This window comes from Meriones unguiculatus, chromosome 15, assembly GCF_030254825.1.
Source record: "Meriones unguiculatus strain TT.TT164.6M chromosome 15, Bangor_MerUng_6.1, whole genome shotgun sequence".
Lineage (NCBI taxonomy): Eukaryota > Metazoa > Chordata > Mammalia > Rodentia > Muridae > Meriones > Meriones unguiculatus.
In genome coordinates this window covers 15,623,819-15,649,385 of record NC_083362.1, presented here as the reverse complement: position 1 = coordinate 15,649,385, position 25,567 = coordinate 15,623,819, and the positions used below count along the sequence as shown (strand labels likewise).

General features: G+C 45.7%; 1 protein-coding gene and 1 long non-coding RNA gene across 5 annotated transcripts in view; one reads left to right on the top strand and one right to left on the bottom strand.

The window, feature by feature from the left end:
- Positions 1-1,477: 1,477 nt before the first annotated feature.
- LOC132648051 (uncharacterized) lies at positions 1,478-7,212 on the bottom strand. Its single transcript, XR_009586413.1, has 2 exons — positions 7,156-7,212; positions 1,478-5,669 (listed from the first exon to the last, which is right to left on the bottom strand). It is a non-coding gene; the product is annotated as an uncharacterized LOC132648051 (long non-coding RNA).
- The window catches only part of Ppp4r1 (protein phosphatase 4 regulatory subunit 1), a 52,942-nt gene continuing 33,454 nt past the window's right edge, over positions 6,080-25,567 (top strand). The window contains exons 1-2 of one of the 4 annotated variants that reach the window (XM_021653545.2): positions 6,080-6,147; positions 6,784-6,828. Coding sequence is in view for 2 of the 4 variants with exons in the window: in XM_021653543.2 (XP_021509218.1) it covers positions 6,591-6,597; positions 6,784-6,828 (52 nt within the window). In the remaining 2 variants the exon portion in view is untranslated. The other 3 variants (XM_060368252.1, XM_021653543.2, XM_021653544.2) reach the window with 3 other exon arrangements.

The following is a 25,567-nucleotide window of genomic DNA, read 5'->3' as shown; positions in this document are numbered from 1 at the left end:
GCAAAAATCCAAGGGTGACTCAGGGGTCAGGCTCAGTCACACCACAAGTCACCGGAGAAGGAGCACCTGTGTTCAGGGGTCCCGGGGCAGATGCCTTCAGCACCCCATGAGGCAGTCACGGGCACCCCATGAGGCAGTCACGGGCACCCCATGAGGCAGTCACGGGCACCCCATGAGGCAGTCACGGGCACCCCATGAGGCAGTCACGGGCACCCCATGAGGCAGTCACGGGCACCCCATGAGGCAGTCACGGGCACCCCATGAGGCAGTCACGGGTAGATCTAAGACCTTCCCACTAGGCCCTGCCCTCTAAAGTCCCACCATCTTCACGCATCACCGCCCCCAAACCAAGTCTCCCAACACACCAAGTTTCAGGGAACATCCAAACCATGGACAGTCAGAATCCTACAATCCTGAAAAAGTTCTGATATAAGCAGGAATTGAAAAAAAAAAAAAAAAAATGGGGGCTGGAGAAATGACTCAGTCAGTGGTTAAGAGCACTGTCTGTTCTTCTAAAGGTCATGAGTTCAATTCCCAGCAACCACATGGTGGCTCACAATCATCTATAATGTGAACTGATTTCCTCTTCTTGCAGGTGTAAATGCAGATAGAATACTCATATACATTAAAAAATAAAATAAATAAAATGCAGTGGTGTTTTCTTAGGGTTTTATTTCTGTGAAGAGACACCATGGCCATGACAACCTTTTTTTTTTTTTTTTTTTTTTTTTTTTTTAAGATAAGATTTCTTGGTGTAGTCCTGGCTGTCCTGGAACTTTCTCTGTAGCCCAAGCTGGCCATGAACTCTGCCTACCTCTGTCTCCCCAGTGCTGGGATTAAAGGTATGCACCACCACTGCCCAACCTGACCATGGCAACTCTTATAAAGGAAAATATTTAACTGGGGCTCGCTTACAGCTTCAGATATTAAGTCCACTACTGTCAAGGCAGGAGGCATGGTGGCACGCAGGCAGACGTGGTGCTAGAGAGGTACCTCAGATTCTATATCCGCAGGCAGCAGGAAGGAAGTGACAGTGGCACACTGGCCAGGCCTTAGCTTCTGAGACCTCAAAGCCCGCCCCCTCATGACACACTTCCCGAAGCAAAGCCACAGCTACTCCAACAATGACACGCGCTTAATAATGCTACTCCCTATGGGCCAAGCTTTCAAACACATGAGTCTATGGGGGCCATTCCTATCAAACCACCACAGGAATATAATTGACAATGAACCCAACAGAGAAATGGGACGTGCAAGCTTTTCTCATTAGTATTTTGTAAAATGAAAAGTAGGTGTACGAAAAATGGCTTCCACTTTTGTGCTGCTTCAAGGTCTGGAGCCCCTCCCACCCCCTCCCTGACAGGGGTTGTCTTCACAGGACACAGTCACAGATAACTTCCTCAGTCTCCATGTGTGCAGACCACTCAATGGATACGATATGACATTCCTTGGGTGACAATGAGTCATGTGTGCAGGCTTAGATTTTTCACCAAACCTACTTTATTTAGGGTTCTTAAATGCTTCTACCTCCCTTCTACCCCCAGACCAGATGTAGGGAAGAAAGGAGGTTATTAGGTAAAGGGGGCTGAAGACCTTTTCAGAAGTAGTTCCTTGGGATGAGTCCACTCTTCATTGTCCGGATACCAGTAGTCCAGTCCAAAGGCCAACACCAAGCAGCATCACAAATCAGCATGATTCAGGAGATCCGGACAAGTCAGCGAAAGCCACAGACTCAGTTGGATTGCCCCAAGAAATTCTCTGGAACATTTCTCTGCGAAGTCAAGTGTGGAAGCCTGAAAATCAGTGCAGCAATGTGGATCCACAAAGCAATGTCTCCTCGCCTAAGAACTCTCAGCTGACCAAAGCCATGCCCCTTGCATGAGACAGCTCATAACAAAACACTGCGCGCCTTCTCACAAGCCAGCCTCCAACGAAATACCACAAGCCCTCTCGTAAGGCAGCTTCTAGAAAAACATCACATGACTCAACTGAGTCCTCAAAGAAACCAGAAACTTCCTCTTCACCCATGCCATCTGCCATCTTTCTGTACAGATAAACCTAAGGGCACATAAGCACTAAGTGCAGACCTCAATGCTGAGAGCAAAGACAAGGCAAGTTTTCCTGCAGTGTATATAACAGCCACACTGAACCAGTCTGGGAACATCGACCAGACTATGAACATGGTGTAACACGCTTCCACTCCAGGAATGTTCGGCTTGGTTGGCATTGCTTGCATATTGATAATTTCTGGTTCAAATTAAGCAGGAGACCCCTGGACTGACATAGCCATACCATCCACAGGATGGAATCCAAACTCCCCAACAGACCTTGTAATGGCCTCCCTGCATTCACTGCTTCTCAGCCCCACAGGTAGAGTCCTGTCACCTAAGGAACTACTCAAAGTTCATCTCCATCACAAAATGCTCTGCTCATAACTCAGGGTGAATGGTATGGTGTGCCCTTTCAGTGGATCTGAGGCTAGATGGACACACATGTAATTACTTGTCCATGTGAGAAGAGACCTCTGAGAGGTTTTAAAGTGATCTGGAGCATTTTAAGTGACTCCTCCTGTCTATGGCTCATCTGGGATTTTTTTTTTTTCTTTTTCAGGCGGGACCTCCATCCACTGTGATGTTTGTTCAATGGCTAGGTTCTATGGCTCTTGAGTGTGTAGGAGATCACAGCTTCATCTTCATAGAATGGTCTCAGAATTAGGAGCTCTTCATATAGTAGGACCACTGAGTCTTCTGAGCCATGAAAGGTAATTCCTCTCAGAAGATTCTGCATGGGAATTTCTTCCAACAGAAAAGAGTAACTGATCAAGTCTTTACTACTGGGGGGAAAAAGGTTTCCTTTCATTCTTTAAAAACTGACTAGAGGCTACAATATTCATAAAGCTGATTCAAGAAATTCTTGTTTGGACCATACCAAAACCAAAAGTAGACAAAGCCCGTTCATTGAGACCATCAAAGTGGCACAGGAGGTAAAGGCACTTGCTGCCAGGTTTGATAACCTGAATTCAGCCCTAGGAACTCCCGAGGTGTTCCTGGAAAGAAATGACTCCTGCAAACTGTCCTCTGACTTCCGTATGCATGCCATAGCTTGTGTACACACACACAGGCACACTAAACGTAAAAAGACTAAAGCTCATCTGTATGTGCACAAACACATGGGCAAAAAAAAAAAAAAAAAAAAAAAATAGTGAAGCTGCAGCGATGAAACCTTGCTCACACACTGGCACACCAGGAAGTAGAGGAAGGAGGGAGCTGCAAGCGCTTAGCTCAGGACAGGGGAACTGTGTGCCCACACTTTCTGATAACCCCACTCCTGTATCGGAGAAAGAACATCCTGAGAGTCAGCAGAGCTAATTCTGGGCAGACCACAGTTCTACAGTTTTCGTCTTTGTCTCTCTTCTGCTGCCTCACGGCCCTGTCTTTACTTGTTGCAGTACTGAGGGTAGAACCCAGAACCCCGGGCACGGTAGGCGAGCATTCCACTACTGACCTGTACTCCCAGGGGACACTCTCACCACCCTGCTTCCTATCCACTCAGGAATGCTCTAGAGCTTTCTGCATTTTCTGCAAGGGAGCAGGCCCAAAGATGTTCCACTGAAGAATTCTGTAGTTATCCCCTCTGAGCCATGGCATCTCACACATCTGTTGCAAACATTTAATTCCTCCAGAGAAACCAGAATGTGTAAACAGCATTGAATGGATTAAGCAACAATGTTAATTTTCTTGATGAATTTCTGACACTCTTTGTCCTTTCCTTTCTGGCTCCCTGTTGTAACTGTCCTCAGAGCCAAGCAATTGCCATCTTGTGGAGGTCAGCTGTGGCCCTTTGCCAACCACCCTTCCCCCCCAAACCCAGATGGGCTCGTTGGCTGTTTACATTCCTTCATTAAGGGGTGAGGAGGGTGATGAGACCCTCACCTGTGTACACAACTGGCCTTAATTACACATGGTCTGAGGGAGGACCTAGAATTTTTAGGCCAGGGAAGACCAGGGGAGGGAGAGGCCCATCTAAGCAGCTATGGGGAAACTCATCCCTGCAGGGTAAAGTCTTTTCAGGCGTGACCATCAGAGAGGAGCACCCACACCCCGCCCGGTAAGAAGGTCCTCAGCTCTGTAAGGAAGCCCAATAAACTCAGGGATTCCTCAGAGTGAACTTTGACTGCCTCCTTTTGACCTTGGACGTGAAGAGTCGGTAGACATTGCTTAAGTCTGTCCTGGAAGAACTTTCAGCAACACTCTTTCTTTTTGGTATGACAAAACACACCTTCAGTTGAGGCAAATAAAAAAGAGATCATGTGGCTTTGGGAAACAAAACTAAACTAAGAAAACCTAAGAAAAGGCTAAGAGTTCCCACTGGGGAAGCCCCATTGACTTCGAGATTTAACAGACTCAAGGAGTGTCATTGAGTGGATTAAGCAAGAATGTTTGAAGGATGAGAATTTCAAATATTTGCCTTCACACGATTGAAAACATGTAGAGGAGGAATAGCAATTCCATTTCGTGGGAATGGCTTTGGTATCGGACAACATGGCAACCTGGTTCCAAATTCAAAAGCCAATGGAAACAAAACCTAACAGAGTGTTTTAAAAAGCATTTTCATCATGCATTTTTCATTTTCTGATAAAAATAGTTAAGTGGATATGAGCAAAGTATTTAATATATGTGAAAACATCATAATGAAACCTACCAATTTGAATAATAAATAAACACTAATAAAACTATTTTAAGGAAGCGCCAGGCATGGTGGTAGACACCTTAAATCCCAAGTACTGAGACACTCCCAGACCAGTCTTTGAGTTTGAAGCCAGAATGATCCACAGAGCAGGTTCTAGCCTAGCCAGAGTCCTTTTCTCACCACCACCCCCCCCTTGCCTTTTCTTTTAAAGAAATAAAACAAGGCCTCAGGAAACATGGTGATGTGTTTGCCTGCAAGCATGACATCCTAAAATCAATCTCCAAAACTAGTTTGCAATCCAGCGCTGGAGAGCCGGAGCTCTTTCTGGGTCTTTATGGTAAGCTTAGTTACTTAGAGACTTTCAGAGCAGTGATCGAGAGGCTCTGTCCTAAAACTCGGTGCTGGAAAAACACCCGGGATTTCTGGTTCTGATATGCGGGTTGCTAGCTGTCATTTGAATTCACAAAAGTAAATTCTGCAAGGAAAAAACTGGATGTGGGAGTTTGGTCTTTAGTTTTAATTATTCTGTTCTTGCAAAATTAGTTGGTTGTTGTTGTTGTTTTTTTTTTTTCAATCTTTTGTAATTTCAAGTCATGCTATTCAATCTGTGTTTTATCTGTTAATATCCAAAAGGGAGAGATGTTGGAGTAACTTTTCCCAAGCACAGTTGTGCATTCCTGAGGATCTGATTACAGGGTCTGATCCTCAGTGTTTTAAAATGCAAATTTGTTGTCTCTAGTTGCAGGCTAAATCGCAGAAAGGAACAAGCTGAACATTTAAATTTCTCCTTTTTCATATCAGATTCGCAACCTGGCATCAAGTACGAAAGTCGGTGTTCTGTTGTCCGGCTTCAGGGGAAGGCCGTTTTGGAGACCTCGCAGGGGTTGGATCTAGGATCTAGACCTGAGACCACGAGCCGGAGTCTGGAAACCAGGACTTGCCCTACTTTGTACTCGGGAACCTCGGAGAACCACTCAACTCTGCAAACAAAGGGGAACAGTGAGATCCACGACAGACTTGAGAAAAGCGCCGCCGGTGTACCAAAACCCAGGCAACGCCGATCGCAGGCCCCCGCCACCAGATCCCCTAGGTAGCAAGCCCCGCGCCCGAGCCCCGCTCGTCTGCCATTCCCCCGGGAGGCGGAGGGGGCAGGTACCCCGGCCGAGCGTCCCCGCGGTCACGGCCTCGGGTCCTCGGCCCGGCCCGCGCGCCCGCGGCCGCTCACGGGCGGCTCGGGCGGGCGGCGCGCGGGCCCGGAGGCCGGTGCCGCGGCTTTAACGGGCCGGCGGGCCGGCGGCGCCGGCGGAACTTCTGTCACTCAACTGTCGCCCGGCCCGGGGCCCGGGCTTTGTTCAGTCACTCGCGAGGCCTGGGCGCGCGGGCGGGCGGGCGGAGGCGGCGCTTCCTCCGCACGGAGGCGGGAGCCTCGGCCGCGGACCGCCGGCGACGCACGAGCAGGTCGGGGAGGGGCGCGGGCGGCGGGCGGCGCGCGGCGGAGCGGGCGGCGGCCGGCGGCGGTGGGCGAGGCCGGTGACCCAACAAGAGCGGCGGGCCGCGGCGACCCCGCCCGCCGGGCTCGGGCACACGCCGCAGGTCCCCGGCGGGCTGCTCGCGCCGCGCTCCGCACGCTCGGCGCCAGGGCGCCTCTAGCCGCGGGTGGGAGCGCGCCTCGGGGCCGGGCCGGCCGGGCGCGGGAGGCGGGCGGCGGGCGACGGGCGGCGCGCGGGGCGGGCGGAGGGCAGCCGCCGCCGCCGCCGCTGCCGCCGCCGCCGCCGCCTCAGGCCCGGGCCTCGGCCCGCCCCGCGCGCGCCCCCGCCGGCCCGCGCGCGTCCACCGGCTCCCGGCTCGCGCGGCTCGCGGAGCGGGAGCCCGGGAGACGAGGAGGCGGGGGCGAGCACAAGATGGCGGGTACGTGGCCCCAGTTCCCCGGGCGGCGGCGGAGGCGGCGGCGGCGGCGGCGGCGGCGGCTCCCCGCGCTCGGCAGCGCCCGGGAGAGGCGGGCGCGGGGAGGCGCCGCCGGGCGGGCGGCGGGCGGCGGGGGCGCGGCGCCGGCCCGGGACGCTGACCCGGCCTTTCTTCTCTCCCCCGGCGCAGACCTCTCGCTGCTCCAGGAGGACCTGCCGGAGGACGCGGACGGACGTGAGTGGCGGGCGGCCCGGCCGGCCCCGGCGGGCGGCGGGCGAGCGGGCGGACTCGGGACCCCGCCGCGCCGGGGACGCCCGCGTGGCCCGACTTCGGCAGCCGCCCGCAGCCTCGGGCCGCGGGGCGGCTGTTGGGGAAGCGGAGGCCGCGGGGCGGAGGCCGGAGAGGGGACATGGGTGTGTTTTTCCTGAGCGTCTTCCGCACCCTCGCCCCGAGGAAGGAGGCGGCGGGCGCCGGGAGGTGTTTCCGCAGCGTTCGGGGGGCTGCGCGGCGCCGGCCCGCCCTCTTGGGGTTCCCTAGCCCGAGTGTGTGCCGGTCCCGTACCTGGGTTTCGCTGGAGCTCCGAGCCCGGTTAGGTCCCCACCACCTCCACTCACGTTTCATCTGTGAATTTGGGGGGGGGGGGGCTTAGAAGGTGTGGCCCTGGCAGGCTGCAGTGACTAGGTTCAGAGAGCAGATTTAAAAACAAACAAACAAAAAACTGGAAAATGTTCGATCCTGGTTCGCATACTTAAAGGCTAGAACTGCCAGGTTTCCGTTGAGGTACTCAAGTTTTTAAAGAGTTGACTCATTTGTACTTTAAAAAACAAACCGCTCGACTTTTGGACATTGTTTCTGTGTGGTGAAGGGAATGAATTACTTAGAAAGATCTCTTTCGTTTGGAATGTGTTTTACTTAAGCTTCAGCAAACGATGTGGGCTCGGTTGGAAAAGACTGAGATGAGTTAGCTAAGTTTGTATGGGAAGCAGTTGTAAAAGGCACTTACCTAGAAAAGATTTGTACTCATGCCAGTGTTTCAGATACAGTGACTGATGAAAAATTAAATCAGTAGATTTCGAGATGCATTTTAGGAATAAAGAGAGCACAAAATGGATTGAGGGCAGATCATGGGAGACTTGAGGCGAGCAAGAAATATGCAACGCTGAGCAGATTACCATAGTACAAGTTAGAGGAGAGCCTGCCGGGACTGGGGAGTGTGATTTAATGCCTGTCTAGGTACTCCAGCAGGCACAGGTAATCCTTAGCATTGTCTGCCGCGGTTTTCCTTACCGGAGCAAAGGGAGGTGTACTGTTGAGAAAGTGTCTTAGTCAGGGTTACTGTTGCTGTGGGGAAGCTGCATGACCAAAAGCAACTTGAGGCAGGTTTACTTCCGGTAGACTTCCTTATCATCATCATCGAGGCAGTCTGTGCAGGAAAGAGCTGAAGAGACCATGGAGGGGTGCTGCTCACTGGCTTGCTCCAGATGGCTTGCTCAGCCGGCCTTCTTAAAGCACCCAGAGAAGACACGACCAGCAGTAGGCTGGGCCCTCCCACCTCTGTCATTGAGAAAATGCCTACCTCCCTATAAGGAGGCTCCCACCTCTCAGATGACTCTTGTCAAACTGACCGAACACTAACCAGCTCAGAAGGCTTCTCTAGAGAGTAGTTTTGAAGCTGCTTCTAAATCTGCTTGGGGTCATGGGTCCTCTTCTTAAAGGGGGGGCGGGAGGTAGTTCACAAGGTGGAAGGCACTTTCTGTGTTTAATTTCCCCTTAGGTCACTTATTGGCCTAGTAGTGAGCTTCGGATACTGTTGACTTCAGTTGGGTCTCTTGCAAGGTTGGGGTTGCAGATGTGGGCCTGATTGCGATTGCTATTTTGAGGGAGGGGCTTCTTGTTCTTTAAAGTGTAAATCTTTGTGGCTGGCTGTGGCAGAAACATCTTTTTATTTGTTAGGCGCTATGCACCCCTGAAGAAGGTGTGGTGCAGTTTCTCCTTGGCTGTTGGGGAGCACAGTGTGGAAGGAAGAATTCAACTGTAAGCTAGGGGTCTGCTGGGTCTGCAAGGTAAAATGGTCACAATTTGAGCCCTCTAGTGGTTTATATGGGTCTCTCTTTCTCTTTGTTTTTTTGTTTGTTTGGTTGGTTGATTGGTTAGTTTTCCAAGGCAGGGTTTCTCTGTGTAGCGTTGGCTATCCTGGCCTGGAATTCAAAGTGATCCACCTGCCTCTGCCTCCTGGAGCTCTGGGTTTACTGGCATGTGCCACCCACAAGCTTTGAATGCCTCTCCAAAGAGTGCTATCAGAAAGGCAACAAGGCAAGACTGCCTGTTGCAGTTTTGACAAGGGCACTTTGGATCAACTAGGATAGCTCACCTAGCTCTGTCATGCCTCTGTCTTGTCATTGGGATGGGTATAAAATCCCGAATGTTATGTCATTTACTTTGTAACTTAACATGAATTAGGGTGTGTGACACTCAGAACAGTATTGCTGTGAGTCATGAGCAAAGGTGGTATCAGAAGCAGAAGAGGAATAGTGGTGGTGACATCACGGAGTCTACTTAGAAATGTTGGTGAATGCTTGCAGTTTACCTTCAAGGTTTAGTTTTCTGTTCAGTTTAGGATAAAACATGTATGTGAAGGCACAAATAGTTTATTAGCTGTAATTTGGTTGAAGACATTCTTAGAGTAATTGTTGGTGTTTCTCAGTTGCTAAAGTTTACCAGGTTGATACCTTTACCCAGAGTGTCTGGAACAGAGTATCTGACCACTTTAATCTCTTGTGAAGGGAGAAAGACTGAGGAGAGAAACTGACTCAGTGTGCATGTGACAGCATGATGGCTGGTGAGGAGGTAAAGAGGCTGTCCACATCCTAGCCCCGTGGTCCTCAGCCTTTCCAGTGCTGCGGCCCTTTAATACAGTTGGTCCTGCTGTGACCCCAACCATAACATTTTCACCGCTACTTCATAACTGTAGTTTTGCTCCTGTTCTGAAATGTAATATAAGTACCTGTGTTTTCTGATGGTCCTAGGTGACTCTTGTGAAAGGGTTGTTCAACCCCAAAGGGGTCGTGACCCACAGGTTCAGAACTGCTGTCCTAGAAAAATGGATAGTGGAAGCCTGGGGGACTATGGAACTGGACTACCCTTACAACTGAATTTAGCAGCTTGTGAGCATGAATTTTTTTTTATGGAGGGCAGCCACCAGAATGTCCAAAGTCCTCCCTAACCCAACTGGGTGGCCTTTTGATAGGGAGAAAGTGGTTTGTGGTCAAGCCCCAGAATCTTTTCTAGACACATGGCCTAGGCCTTGTTAAAAGGGAGGGTAATTAATTGCTCTGCACCCATGGAGACAGAGAGGACACAGGAGCCAGATCTTGAAGAGCATATTACAAGGTCTTATAACTGGTTTTAAGGGCCAAAGTCTGTAGACAAGTTATAGAGTAGGAGAAAGAGCTGGTATCTTTGGAGAAAAAGAATTCCTTCAGTCATAATGACTGAAAAATGTATATATTGTATCATATATGAAGAGTCCACAAAAGTAAATACTGACATTATTAGAAAGTATTAACATTAATTTTAGAAAAATAATGGAATTTTTATTTTTGTTTAAAATTTTTCTGTACTGTGAAGGCAAATAAGTGACTCTGAATAGATGTCTCAGCAGATTTCAGAGTAAAAACCTTTATGATTATCTTTAATAATGGAATTAATCCCTAAGTTACAGATTTTTAGAGAAATGCTTCAGTATTTTGTGGTCAGTTTTTCAAAGGTACAGCTCGCAGTTGCTGGAGTTTCCGGAGTGGACGAGCTAGGAGTACTTACAGACACAGTAAAGGTTGTTAATGTGCGTAGAAATTCACTATGGGAGTTGGAGTGAAGTGTAACGTCATTAGAATAACACTGCAGATTTTACTTGAAGAGTGGTTACGTTTGGAGATTGACAGGATCTCGGAGACAGCCAGCTGTTTCTGCTGTGCGGTGGTCCTCTGATGCTGATGAGGTCCATCCAACCTCACAGAACTCCCTAAGTTTGGATGGAACTTTAGTTAGGCCTTTAAAAAAAAAAAAAAAAGCTGTGTATTTGGGGCTGGAGAGATGGCTCAGAGGTTAAGGCATCCCGGCCTTCTAGAGGACCCAGGCTCAATTCCCAGCACTCACTTGGTGCCTCATAACCAGCTGTAACTCCAGATTCCAGGGATTCTAAACCCTTTAGGCCTCCATGGCCACCAGACATGGTAGTGTACAGACACACGTGCAGGCAAAACACCCAGATATGTAAACTAGATACTGTGATAGGTTTTGTCTTTTAAATTGCCTAGTTCACAGCCTTTAATAGCTACATAGACATTTTGTTGGATGCCATGCCTGAAACTCTTTTGAAAGTTAATCTGGAGTACTGCCCTCGATTTAGTTTATATAGGGATTCTGTGGAGCTAGGGACTCTGGCTTAGTGTTTGTTTACTCTTGTTTTAGCAGTGACCAAGCACTGAGCTTTGGCAGCTGGGTGTGCAGCGTGCCATTTCTCGGGTTTTCTGTTGGTCAGGTTTCAGAATCCTTCCACCTGACTTTTGGAGGCTTGTGGGGAGTGCTAAAGCAGGGGGCAGAAGTGATGTGTAGAAGAGCTGAGTATCCTTTCAGACTCCACGTCTTTTGGCTGTCTTTCTTAAATATTTCTCTTTATTACTTAAATTCCATATGTGAGTGTACATACTTGCTAATGTGCAAGTGAGCTTACATAGAGGCCAGATGCATCTTCTCCCTGGGGCGCTTGCTTTTGAATAATCCTGATGAAGGGTCACAGAAGGGCAGGTGTGGCAAAAGGTAAAAACATGGGGACTCATTCTAGAAGATGCCCTTGAAAAGGAGTATTTGGGAGTTACTATGAGAGATATACCTGAAAAGAGCACTTTGGCTAGTTTTATTAGGAACTGGAGAGGTGGCCGAGTGTTAAGAGTGCTTGCTGAACCCAGAGACCCAGGTTCAGTTTTCAGCAGCCACGTGCTGGCTCACAGCTACCTGCAACTCCAGTTCTACCTCCAACATCATCTGGCCTCCAGGAACTCTTGTACTATGCATTTGGTACACATAAATTCACATAGGCCCACACACATCCACATAAATAAACAAAGATTAAAAACAGTAGTGCTGCATGCCTGTAGAAAATCAGTTATAGTGGTTTTCTAGCAATGCCTCATGTTGATAAAAGATAAGATAAAAGAGGAAATCGCTAGGTTTATGCCTAGGATTGTAGTTGAATTCCCCTTCCCCCCTGCAAATACCAACCAGAGAAGTAATTTTTTTTGTCCTTACCAATGAAGGACAAATAAGGAGGCCTTTCTAAGAAAAGTTCTGAAGTCTGCTACGTTTGGTTTCTCATTCCTTTTGGTCCTTTTGTCTCTTCAAAGCAGTCAATTTATATCTGCTTACTGAGAACAGTTTTGTTTTGTTTTGGGATTTTTGTTGTTATTGTTTGTTTTTGGTTTTTTGAGTCAGGGTTTCTCTATGTAGCATTTGCTGTCCTGGACTCGCTTTGTAGACAAGGCTGGCTTTGAACCCAGAGATCCACCTGCCTCTGCCTCCTAAGTGCTGGGACTAAAGGCATATACTACCATACCCAGCTGAACTGTTGTGTCTTAATAATCTCTCTTGTATTTTGTAGTAAGAATATTTTCCTCATTCTTTGGTAAATCATTTTTGCCATCAGCTACCAGATAAGAGTCAGGAGTCCCTAAAATTGACTTAGGGTTGCTTTGCTTTTTGCCTTGTGTCTGAGAATAAATCTAATTCAACATCTTGGGTACAAGAGTAGGTGAGACACCTTTGTGAGTCTGGCCTTAGAGGTGTAAAGACCTGTGGAGTGTAGGAGACTGTAGAAGTGGACAGTTGCTAAGTGGGGTCACCTTAGGTACACCCTCCAAATGCACCCTGGCTGGTAGGTGCCTTAGCTCCTTCGCTCCCTGCACTTGGGAAGCTTCTGTGGTAAGGGCTGGAGCTGCTTGTAATTCAGCTTTTCTCTATGTTGGATAGCCTTGGCTGTCCTGGACTCAACTTTGTAGAGCAGGCTGGCCTCTAACTCAGAGATCCTCTGCCTTCCAGGATTACAGGCATGTGCCACCGCCTCGTGGTTTGATGTTCAGCTTTAATCATGCAGGCATTTGCAGGCTCCTTAAGTGTGTGTAGGAAGAGAGCACTTGGGCTTCTTAAGCTGTTAGGCCATGCCTCTTACTCCCTTGACTGCATCAAGTTCCTGTACTTTTTTTGGCCTATGTGTAAGCTGACTTTGCCTGTTCCTATCTTTTGCTGGATTTTCTCATTAAGCTTTGAGGATTCATTATATATTATAGACGATGGTCCTTCTTCAGAGGTGTGGTTTTCAGCTATGTTCCCGTATCAGGTTGTTCTGTGTTCTTCTCCTCACAGCATATTTGGAAGAGGAGACAGTTTGAATTTTGGTGTTTATCATTCTCTCACGGATGCCCTGTATCAGGGTCCTGAAGTTCGTTGAGAGGTTTTTGGAAACTAGGAATAAGTGTTAGATTTTGTCTAACCCATTAAGATAGCATATTTTTAGTTTTTCAATATGACCTGTTGATTTACAAAACATTATTTTAGGGTGAAAGTTTAAACATACACAGAAGCAGATGAATTACCATGTTCAAGTTCATTCCACTTGAGGCTTCCCAAACCCCTTCTAGCATGTGCACTTGAGAGAAGGAAGAGGAAGGAAGCAGGTGAGCACCCGTAAACTGTTGCCAAGTGTTAACGCTGAGCTGGGCCTTCACCCTCACAGCCACGCTTTCGGGTAGACTGCACGTTTAACATATGTCCTTTGTTTTGGCAGGAATAATTCATTTTTTTTAACATTGGCTTTCTGGGAGTTGATGATAATTTGGACCTGGGTTTGTTCACATTTTTTATTTGAACTACCCATGGGAAAAAGGATTAGTAACCAAAGTGATTGGATTGGTAAGACTGTAAGGGAAGTGCCTTTCACTGAGGGAAAGCACTGGCAGCCACACCCTGTGCATCCTGTTTGGTAGCTACATGTTTCTCTGTCAAGCTGTCAGTTAGAAAGTGTGATCTCGGTAACTCATTTTTTCTTCACACAGTCCTCAGTCAGTATCCCAAGGGAGGTTGGCTCCAGAAACCCAATACTGCTTAGTTAGCATATGAGGAAGTCTCTTTACCAAATGGCATCTTTGCCTGTAACTTATGCATACTTTGAATCATCTTTACTTTTCTTGTAATAGCTGATAGATTGTTGCCGGGCTCTGTTATTTAGGAAATAATGACCAAAGAGTGTGTATGTACTCAATATGTATGCCCTCCCCCATTTAGTTATATGCAAGGATGCCAAATCTATTGTGCCTTATAGGGTGTGCTGATACATACTTGTGGTCCCAACACTTGGTAGGCTAGCGCTGGGAGTGTTGAGTTCAAGACCACTCTAGGCTACACAACAGCAAATTCTAGACCAAGACTTTGTCTCAGAAACCAAAAACGTGGTTTGGTGAGATGAATCAGGTAAAGGCTAGTGAGTCTGGCCACCTGAACTGATCCCCAGGATCCATTTGGTAGAAAAGGAGAGAACCAGCTTCCACAAGTTATCCTCTGACCACCAGACTTAACCTGTGCGTAGAATACAAAAAAAGAATAAATTAGAGAAGTCTCGGGACTCAAGCTCACCTGTGAGCTGTGCTGTAGGGCAGTGTGTCAGTTACTCATAAAGCCATTCTGTAGAATAGGGTGTCAATTACGAAACGATTACTCATAAGATGGCTCCCAAGGACTTAGTGCTCCAGCGACTTTAGTGTGTTTGCTGAGCACCTCCACATTATTGCAGAGCACACATTCAAATTTGACCTCTCTTGCCTGAGGCTACATGGAAGGACTGACCCACATGCTTTTTAGAGGTGTCTCTTTAAGGTTAGTATTTGGGCTGGGGTCATAGCTCAGTGGTAGAACACTTGCCCATCATGTGCAAGGTCCTGGTTTCATCCCCAGCACTCTCACATTCAAACACATACATGCACACATGCCTGTGTGCCAGGTATGATGGTGCATGTCTTTAATCCCACACAGAGGCAGGTGAGGCCAGCCTGGTCAACCTAGGGAGTTCTAGGACAACCAGACTTCCATAATAGAGTGTCTCAAAAACAGATAAAATTTAACAAAATTTGTATTCTTCCCCCTTCCCCCAAATGACTTAATTGTTTTTGCAGCGTTACTAGACCAGTCTTTGGGAAGTTCTATGATGGGTCAGGTAGCATAAGTGGTCAGGTAGTATAGGTGTTGTTAACTTATGGCTGCTTTTGTAGCTTCTCAGATCTGCCATGAAATGGGGAAAGTGCCTGGATAAACGCCTAAACATAGAAGTTTCCCAATACAAGTTTATTTACAAAAGTTGAGGATACAACTCTTTTGGCTTGCTGGCAATAGTTTACTGGCTCCTTTTGTAAAATTCTAAGTCTGATGCATTTTTATTTTTACCCATAGCTGAGTTCCCAGCCATAGTAGGCCTTTGCTATCTGTACATACTTTTGATAGACCTACTGAGATGGAATTTTACTTCTCTGAACAAGCTAGAGAAAGCAAAAATCCTAATCTGTTTCATATGAGTTATTTTAAAATTAAACTTTTTAGTTTTAAGTTTTACTCTCACACAAATATAGTGACTTTCTGGACTGAATCTCCATTGTTAACATTCTTCCAGTTGGCTCTGCCTTCAATATAATATGCGAATACAAACAAAATACAGTGCATGTGTTAATCTTCCTTTCCGTGGTGAGCCTTTTGGGAATCAGCTGTTGCCTTTACCTCACTCCTAATAGCAAAGGCATTCTCTTCTAGACCTGGTCCCTTCACCCTGAAAACCAGCATCGGGAGGGTTCTGTTGTGTGTGTGGTCCGCACTGCCATGGCACTGCTTGCCCAGTACTGCCTGTCCTTTATAGGAACTGTCTTCGGCTAATTGGAGTTTTCCAGCCCTTACTGGGTCACGCTCCAGTTATTTAGTTTTCAGTTTACCTAGTTTGTTTTAGGCAGGGTTTCCTATGCACTGTAAGCTGGCCAGAGCTTATTTATGTAGCTCAGGTCCACCTCTGCAGCCTTCCAGCCTCTGGTTCAAGTACCTGATTACAGGTAACCTCTGTGCCCAAGACACTGACATGTTAGGAGAGTACGGGGCTTGTTGGTTTCCTTTTGACGTCATTCTAGCTTCTTTTTGCTTTTTGGAGGACAGTGGTATGGTAGTGTTGTTTCTTGGCCCTGTAGCCGTGGGGCAGCTTCTGTGTCTTCTGGTGAAGTAATGTCTGCTAGATTTCAGGACTGTGAAGGTGATGCAGGCTTCCTCTTGTCACTGTGAAGGGCTGGTGGGTGCTGTAGCACTGACCCGGCCCAGCGCAGGCCCTGGCAGCCCCAGAGTGCTGCTGGTGCCCTGAGCCAGGTGTACTGACAGGCTGGCCCTCTGTTCTCCCTAGGGGCTTGTCCTCCCCGTTCATTTGTTAAAATATATTAAAGCCACATTTATTTTTATTTTTCTAATAATTTCATACATGTTATATTAGTAAGGGTTCTCTAGAAGAACACTGTGTGTGTGTGTGTGTGTGTGTGTGTGTGTGTGTGTGTGTGTGTGTGAATGGTTTATTAGAATGGCTTACAGGCTGTGATCCAGCTACTCCAACAATGGAAAGATTAAGAATAAAAGTTGTTCACTCTATGAGGCTGGATGTCTCAGCTGGTCTTCAGTACTGGGATGCCAAAAAAAAAAATATATATATATATATATATATATATATATATATATATATCCATTGCAATGCCAGAAAGGAATGGACTCTCCAGCGAGTGAGAACAAGCAGGCAGAGAGCAGGTTTCCTGCTTCCGCATTTTTATCTAGGCTACCATCAGAAGGGGTGGCCCAGCTCATGGGTGGATCTTCTCACCCCAGAAGATCTGGATTAAAAGTGGGTCTTCCCGCTCAGAATGATCTAATTAAGAAAAGTCCTTCCCATGGGTACCCAGCTGCTTGGAGTTAATTCCAGCTGTAGTCAGGTTGGTTACCAAGAGCAGCCACCACACACGTATATACTATATTTTGAGCACATTCACCCGTTTCTCTGTCATCTCTCTCCTGCTCTCACCAATTGCCTTCCTCTTTGTAACCAGTCTTCCTTCTACTTTTATGCCTCTTGCAGGGCAGTGGCCCACTAAATTTAGCTAGGGTTGCTTACATGAACGAGGGTAAGGGGTTATTTACAGGAGTTGGGACCCTGACCAGTGGCCACACCACTGTAAAAGAAGCACAGGCACACACATGCAGGCAGGTGTTAACTACCTACAAAATCCCCAGGGAAGGGTGTGGGCTTGGGAGCTCCCTTCCTCCATAACAGAATGCTGACAGGCCCAGGCTTGTGTTGACATCATCACAGCTGCTGAGTCCTGTCTGGAGAACAGCATTCCAAGAACAACAACTCCTCATCTAGGCCAGAAAAGGTGTTGTCCCTGGCTGGACTGAGATGGTGGCCTTCTTGATGCGGGTGCTGGGAACTGAATTTGGGTCTGAATGAGGAAAACAATGGTGTTCACTGCTGATCCATTGCTCCAAGCCAGGCTCTGTTTCTCAATACCACTTTTTTGCTCTTCAAATGTAAGCAGTTGCTAATAAAGTATCCCACATCTAGTCATGTACACACCCTCTCAGAGACTAATGCATTTTGCTTGGAGTTCCCTCTTAGTTGACTGGAGTTTGTTCATGTTGACAGAAACTGATGACTTTTCAATAAAAATGTTTACTAAGTGTCATAATTAATGAAAACAAACATTTTAAGTTGTACAGTTGAAGAAAATACAAGTGTGTGAGAGAGAGAGAGAGTGTGTGTGTGTGTGTGTGTGTGTGTGTTTGTGTGTTTGTGATGGTAGTATATGCATGTATGTGCATGTAGAGTTTTTCTGACGTGAGGTTCCCACTGCCCCTGGAGCTGACAGTTGACTGGCTGCTGAGCTTCCCTTTCCACCTCCCTCAGCACCTGGGTCACACGTGACTGTGACTGAGCTGGCTGTGAGGGCTGCACATCTGAACTTGGCAGCGCTTGACTCACTGAGCCTTCTCCCCAGCCTGGACAGTACGTTTAGGCCTCTCTTTGCGGCAAAGACAGTCTCAAGCATAAAATCATGTTAGGACAAAATTCTGTGGTAAAAATGGAAAGTGAGCAGGAATCATAAAAAAACAAACTACATAAAATTGCCAGTTTGGTGGCTTTATTTATTGAGTTCTCTAAACAAGTGGGAAAGTGCATCTCTCACTGTGTTGAAAATATACCTGCAGGTTCAACGTCGCAGGCTTTTCCTTCAGCGGTCTTGTACTGAAAGAGAGATCCTGGGCTATTTTGTTGTTGGTGGTGTTAGGGGTGGTTTGGGTCTCAGCATAGCCGTGGCTGTCCTGAAGCTCACTAGACCATGGTGGCTTCCAGCTCAGAGATCCTGCCTCTGCCTTCCAGGACTAGGGTTAGAGGTGAGCGCCTCCTTTTGAAATTTTGCTTAGAAGGACCTCTCTCTGGTTCGGTAACAGGCCAGTTAAAAGTGGGGTATGTGTGTACCCAGCTGTTCACGCGCATTCACAGACACCTCCTTAGCTACGCCTTTTTGCCTTTTTAAAAAATCATTTGGTTCCTGCCTGCCACCATAGAGCATAGTGCTGTTCTGCTTACTAGGATGAATGCAAACCTAAAACACAGGTGGCACACTGACATTTTATGTCTCTAGAAATATTACCAATGCAGATGTCCCAAAGGTGGGAATGGGGAGGTCTATGGGCTCTGTCAGCTACTTTATAGACAACACTGTGTGCCTTAAAAGTCTTGATGGTAGCTCAGTGTACTGGTGCACAGCTGTATTCCCAGCGTCCAGGAACAGCAGTAGGAGGATCATTGCAAGTTCAAGGCACAGTTGGGCTATATCGTAAGTTCTTGTTCACATAACTAGAACTTGTCTCAAAAAAAAAATACAAACAAGTACTTTGTAAATGATAAAATCTACTCTGATTAAATATTTTGGTCAAGCTGAACTAGATAAATAGTTCATAAGTAGCAGAGCATGGGAGGTGAACCTACCCTGGCTTAGGTTTTTACTTTCTAGCTGTTTTTTTGGGTTTTTTTTGGGTTTTTTTTTTTTTAAGATTTATTTATTATGTATACAGTATTCTGCCTTGCATGTATTCCTGCTAGTCAGAAGAGGCACCAGATCTCATTGTAGATGGTTGTGAGCCACCATGTGGTTGCTGGGAATTGAACTCAGGACCTTTGGAAGAGCAGCCAGTGTTCTTAACCTCTGAGCCATTTCTCCAGCTCCACTTTTTAGTTTTTAAATGTTTACTTTCTTTTAAAAAGCTGAAAATTGGGCTGGAGAGATGGCTCAGGGGTTAAGAACACTCACTGTTCTTCCAAAGGTCCTGAGTTCAATTCCCAGCAACCACATGGTGGCTCATAACCATCTATAGTAAGATCTTGTGTGCAGGCAGAATGTTGTATAAATAATAAACAAATCTTTAAAAAAAATGAAGCAAATTAAAAAGCTGAAAATTGATGTTTTCAACTACTTTGGATTTCTGTTAAGTGCAGGGAGGTGGGAGGTTGTTTTTTGTATTGACTACGAGGGTGATTTTTGTGACTTTGTATAGAGAAGTACTCTGTTGTTAACATAAATATTCTTATTGTTAGTCCTTTGCTTTGTCATCTTTCCTGAGCTTTAAAATATAACCTTCTATTCCTCTTGTGATCCAGAATTACAGGACATGAGTGTTTAGTTGAACCTAGACTGGGCAGCAGTTCTCAGCTGGCTTTGAGATAGGCATGGCTAGGTTCCCACTAGGATCCCGTTCTGTATGATTTGGGCACTTGTAGCCTGCTGTCCGTAGTAAGTCTGAGGCCCACATGGCCCACAGTAAGATGCCATCTCAGAAAGAAAAGAGAAGAGGTTCTACTTAACAGACAATAGCTTAGTGTTGCCCTTGCCTGGCAATCTTTCCTTTTAATTGAAATAGCTTGTTTCTTATAGGTGGTTCATTGATTGGATATAGGGCTGGTATTTTTCTGGTTTATTTTTTGCTTATTCCTTTCCTAGTTTTTTGTTTTGTTTTATTTAGATTAAATACTTTTTTTTTTAAAGATGTATTTATTTATTATGTATACAGTGTTCTGCCTGCATGTGTGCCTACTCACCAGAAGAGGGCACCAGATGAGGTTACCAGATTTCATTTTAGATGGTTTTGAGCCACCATGTGGTTTCTGGGAAATTTAACTCAGGACCTCTGGAAGAGCAGACAGTTCTCTTAACCTCTGAGCTATCTCTCCAGCCCTAGAGTAACTACTTTTTAGTATTCCATTTTTATTCCTGTTTTTCTCTGGTTATACCTTTGTATATGCTTTAAAGATTATTCCCAGAATTGTAATTTCGATCTTTAATTTCTGTTACCATCTATTTAAAGTATTTACTGTACGAGGGTGGGTATTGCTTAGTGCTTGCCTTCTTATGATTGAGGCCTTAAGTTCAGCTTCTAGCACTGCAAACAAAGTGGACAGAGAGGGCTTAGTGGGTGAAGGCTCTTGCCTGATAACCTGAGTTCATCCAGAACCCACATGTTGGAAGGAGGGAACCAGCTCCTAAAAATTGTCCTGTGCCTGCCACCACATGCTATGGCACATGCATATATACCCACTCATATATACCCTCATACACATAGTAAATAAGTGTTTAAAAGTTTAACCTTACAATTAATATACTACTTCAGGAGACTGTCGAAACCTGACAACAAACCCAACCTTTGCATTTTCTTAAAACCTGATGCTCTTTTACTTAAAGGTACCATTAACAGTGCCATCCTTTAGGGTATATATGGTGCAAAATTTTTTTCCAGAAGTAATGATTAGGTTTTAAACATTTTTAGTGACATTTTGATATGTATGTATTATGTATAATATTATATGTACACATCATTGTTTTTTGCATGTAATATGATCTTTTTGTTGTTGTTACTGTTTTTGGTTTTTGAGACAGGCTCCTCTGTATAGCTCTGCTGTGTTGTAGACAGGCTAGTCTTGAATTCAGAGATCTGCCCATCACTGTCTTCCAAGTGCTGAGATTAAAGGCATACACTACCATGCCTGGCCTTAATTGATTAGTTCTAAGTTTCTCATTATAACCTGTGGCAGTCATTTGTAGTGTGGACTGGCTAAGACTTAAGCCAATGATGGTCATCTGTAGTCAAAGCTTTATGGCCTCCATAAAGATGAAATCCTTAGCATAATAAGTTCAGTGAAGAAGGGGTGAAAAAGCAGGTGTAGTGACATGCTTAGAATTCCAGTACTCAGAATGCTGAAGCAGGAGGCTGAGTGTAGGCCAGCCTGGCACATAGTGATAACCTATTTGAAAAGGGGGAGGGGGCCGCTCTTGTAAGTAGACTAGGGAAGGTGACTCAGGCCTGAATGACTCCATGAGCTCTTACTGGGGAGACAATACTAGCGCTAGAAGTGAGCCTGTACAGTCTCTGTGTCAGAGTGGAGCATCCTTTGTGTAGAAGTGTCAGCGTCCGTGATTGATAAAAGGATGAAAAAAAGATAGGAACAGATAGGAACAGATACGTTTTTTTATCCTCTAAGAGTGTTTTTCAGATATGGTTGTTTAAATGTGTGTCTACCTCTAAATTAGTGAGGATGTTTGTCTTATTCTAGGCCAGCATAATTCACATCTGAGTATATGATGGAGGCATCTGCATTTTGGAAAAATCTCCACACTGGTCTTAAACAGTGATGTTTAACAGTAGCTGCTATCAGTGTCTTCCGTGCTGTCCCCACCTTGTATGAACCAGAACTGTGTTTATCTTTATGAACACATGTGAGATGCTGATGAAACAGTTTGGTCATAGTCATAGAATTCTAGAGCCTGCATAAAGGTGCCTGAAAAGACCATGTTAGCTCAGCAGCCTTACTTACATTATGAGGGAGAAAACTGATGGCAGATGAGTGCCAGGTGGCTCTTACAGCTCTTTAGTTCATAATGAATAAGGTATTTTGTGAATTATAGATTAGAAATATGTAAAAATTTTCTGCACTCCACATTATTAATGTATGGCTTAGTGTTTAAACGCAGTTTGAAATCTGTCTTTTAATAGACTCACTTAAGCCACTTATAATTAGTTTCTAATTATAATATAGTTGGGTTTCAATTTCTTCTCTGGTTCTTTTACTACCTGTGGGTCGAATCTCTGTTTTACACTCTTTTATCTTGGGTTATTTATGGGTTTTATTATGTATTCCTTTTTTTATTTAAACAGTAATGGTTGCTTTCAGGTTTTTGATTTGGTTGTTTTGGTCACAGCTGTGACTGACTTCACTCTCTCTTCGTTTTACTTACACGTTTGTGCTTTACCTTTCAAAGCTAATGCCTTTGTTTACTTATTTGCCATTTCTGATAGTCTTTGTTCCTTCGTGGAGGTGTAGAGCCTCACCCTTTTGTTCATAGGATTTTATTATTTCCTCTACCACAGGTCTGCATGCTGGCCTTTGGCTGCTGAGTGCGGAGTGGTAGGCTGGGCTTGTTTTCTCTCTTAAAAAAATTACTTCTGTTTATTTATGTGTCTAAGCATTTCCATGTATGATGTGTGCCCCACTCGTGCAGTGCTGGCAGAGTCCAGAAGAGGGCATCAGTTCCCTGGGACTGTGATTAGAAGCCAGTCTGAGTTTTTGGTGAGAGCAGCAAGTGCTCTTCAACACGGAGACATTTTTCCAGCTCCCTTTCCAACCTTTGTCAGGACGTCAAAGTTGTTGCTCTCCTGTCTGCTAGCCTGTATGTCTTTGTACCCTGTTTATATGTAAAATGAGTCATCTCTAGTTTAAAGGACTCTGACTAGTATTAGGCACTTTCATTGTATTATAGACAGGTGTATTTTTCTTAATGTTTTTGCTAATGGGATTCATTTAGTCCCCTGAGCTAATGGATTAATAGTTTGCATTAAATTTGGATTTTCCGGGATTCATTATTTCTTCAGATATTCTTAAATTCCTCTTTCTCCTTTGGAGATTTCAAATGTGTAGGTATTAGAGTGCCTGTCATTTTCCTATGGTTGAATGACACTCCGTGTTTTGCTGTGCTTGTTTTCTGTTTCACCTTTTAATGCTATTTCTTTAAGTTCCCTGTTCATTACTTTTATATTATCTGTTGTTCTGACCTACTGTGTTTTTCTTCTTGTTTTTTCCCTTCCCTAAAAGGTCAGAGATTTTTGAATATTCACAGTCTTTCCCTGGGCCTTTCACAGCTTCTTTATGTTTTCAAGCTACATGCCCAAACCATCTTGCTCTTCACAGTCAGCTATAGCGTCTGTGGCCTTGTCTATGGATTCTGCCCTCTTTGTTAGTTGTGAGTATGCTTCTGTGGAGTTTTTTGTTCATGTTTTGTTTTGTTTCGTTGTTTGTTTTTGCTGATTTTTCCATGACTATTTATTGTTTTTGTTGTCATATACTAGACATTGAAGGTTTTATTCTTGTTGAGTGCCAGATACATTTGCGATCGCTTACATACCCTGGGAGTCCTACTTCAGAGCCTAGGCAATACCTGAGTAGTCTGACCTTTGTGCTTACCTGTGAAGCTCTGTTAGGGAGAAGTGGAGCAGCCCGCAGTGTCAGACCTGGCCTTCTCCAAGGCCAAGCCTTCGAGTACTGTGCAGTTACTCTGTGTATTGTAGAGGTTCATTTTCACTGTAGTTGTGGACACAAGGACTTTCCCACAGGGCCTCTGCCCACCTGATCTCAAGTAGTTATTTTCTCAACTCTTACATGTGTGTAGTTCCGGCATTCACCTAGAGACCCAGTGTACCTTCTCAGATGCATGTCTGGTGCTGTGACCTAAAAGCCCAGCACTTTAGGCCTGAGGTGAAAGAATTGTGAGTTCAAGGTCAATCCAAAACCTGGAGAAACCCTGTTTCAGAAACCAAAGTGGAAGGGGACCAACATTCTGTAGCCCTCTCTCAGGGCTTTGAGCCTGCAGGTACTAAAAGCATTGGCCTCCCTGGGTCCTCAGCTCCGTCTGCCAGGATGTCTGGGGTCTGACTGGTGTTGGTGTTCAGTCTGTCTTTGCAGGCCGTCAGTGGTGGCAGTTATACTTGTTTGGTCAGTCTCCCAGTTTATGAGGATACATTTGGTCATTGATACCATCTTTGTTAGTAGTGGAAGAGCATGTTTAAGAGTTTTACTCTTTGTTTGTTTACTCATTTGTTTTGTTTTCAAGACTGGCTTTCTTTGTATAGCTAGCCCAGGCTGTCCTGGAACTCAGCGTAGAACAGTCTGGCTTCGAACTCACAGCAGTCTGCCTGCCTTTCCCTCCAGAGTGCTGGGATTAAAGGTGTGTGCCACCACTGCCCTGCCCAGCTTCTGTTTTTTGAAAAAAAGTATTTTTACTTTAAGTTAAAATATTTGAAAGTAGCTGTGTTATCTTGTATAGTCTCTTTGATATTATTCCATGGGAATATTGTCTGTTTAGCCAGTTTTACAGGATAGACCAATGCTACATACTCATTTGAGGCATTAAAACTAACAAACAAACAAACCCTTCAAAGTCAGTAGCATTGGGGATTTGATTGTGAAGTCAGTCTTCTATATTACTCATGTAGCATTTGGGAGGTGTTTTTATGAGATTTTATTTTTTACTGTGTATGTATGGTGAGGCAGTGACATCACTGCGAAAAGTCTCTAGAGTGAGGGCCAAAAGTGCTGGAGACTAAGTAAGAATAGGGGGAAAATGCTTTGATCTGGGGTAGATGACTCTAACCTCAGTGCTTGGGAGGCTGAGACAGGAGGAATGCATGAGTTTGAGGCTGGCTACATGGTGAGACCCTGTCTACAAACAAACTCTTAGGGTTTTAGAAATGCACCGAAATCTGCTAGATCTTATTCAGCTGCCTTAGCACTGAAATCTGCTAGATCTTATTCAGCTGCCCATCAATTTCAGTCCCTTCCTGGTCCAGAGCTTTAACCTGTACTTCATGCTGACTTCCTATGCAGCAGGGTTCCACATCTCTTTTCTTTTTCCTCTAATTTCCTTTTCCGTGTATAGTGTTTTAGGTAGATAGATAGATTGATCACATGTCTGGTATGACAGTGGCCAGAAGAGGGTTCAGGTCCCCTGAGACTGAAGTTTCACACAGCGGTGAGCAGCTGCATTGGTGCTGGGAATTAACCCTGGGTCCTCTAGAAGAGCAGCCAAACACTCTTAACCACTGAGCCATCTCACTAGCCCCACTTCCATCTATCATTTTTCCTTCTTCTTTTTCCTTATGGCAGGATCTTCCTATGTATCCCTAGGTGGCCTGTTGCTTGTTAGGTAGACCTCAAGCCCATCTGAGTCCCCGCCTCAGCTTCCTGAGTGCTGTGGTTACGTGTGTACACCGCCGTACCCACCCAGCTTCGTTTAACTATTATAACAACAATTAAAACAAATCAAATACAAAATTTAAGTAAATTCTTGATGGACATGGGTCTTTAATCCTACCACTTGGGAAGTAGAGGTGAGCGTGTTTCTGTGAGGCTCAGGCCAGCCGGGTCTACATAGTAAGACTCCTTGTGCTAGCTTGCTATTTCTGTGGTAAACACCATGACCAAAAGCGTACATTCATTTGTTTATGACCGAGGGTTTATTAGCTTGCATGTCCCGATGACAGTCCGTCACTGAGGAACTCGGGGCAGGAGCAGAGCTGGAAACCGTGGGGGGAGGCCGCCTGTCAACAGCGCACTCTCAGACCCACGTTCAGCTGCTTTTTTCCACCACCACCTGTGGGGCCCGCCTACCTGCCCACAGGCCATCCTGATGGAGGCAGTTCTTCGGCTGACACTCCTTCTTCCCAAGAAACAGCAGCTGTGTCACAGTGACAAAGCCAACAACTTGTACACCCCGACTCAGCAAAAATAAACCACTCACTTTGCCCAGTTAAT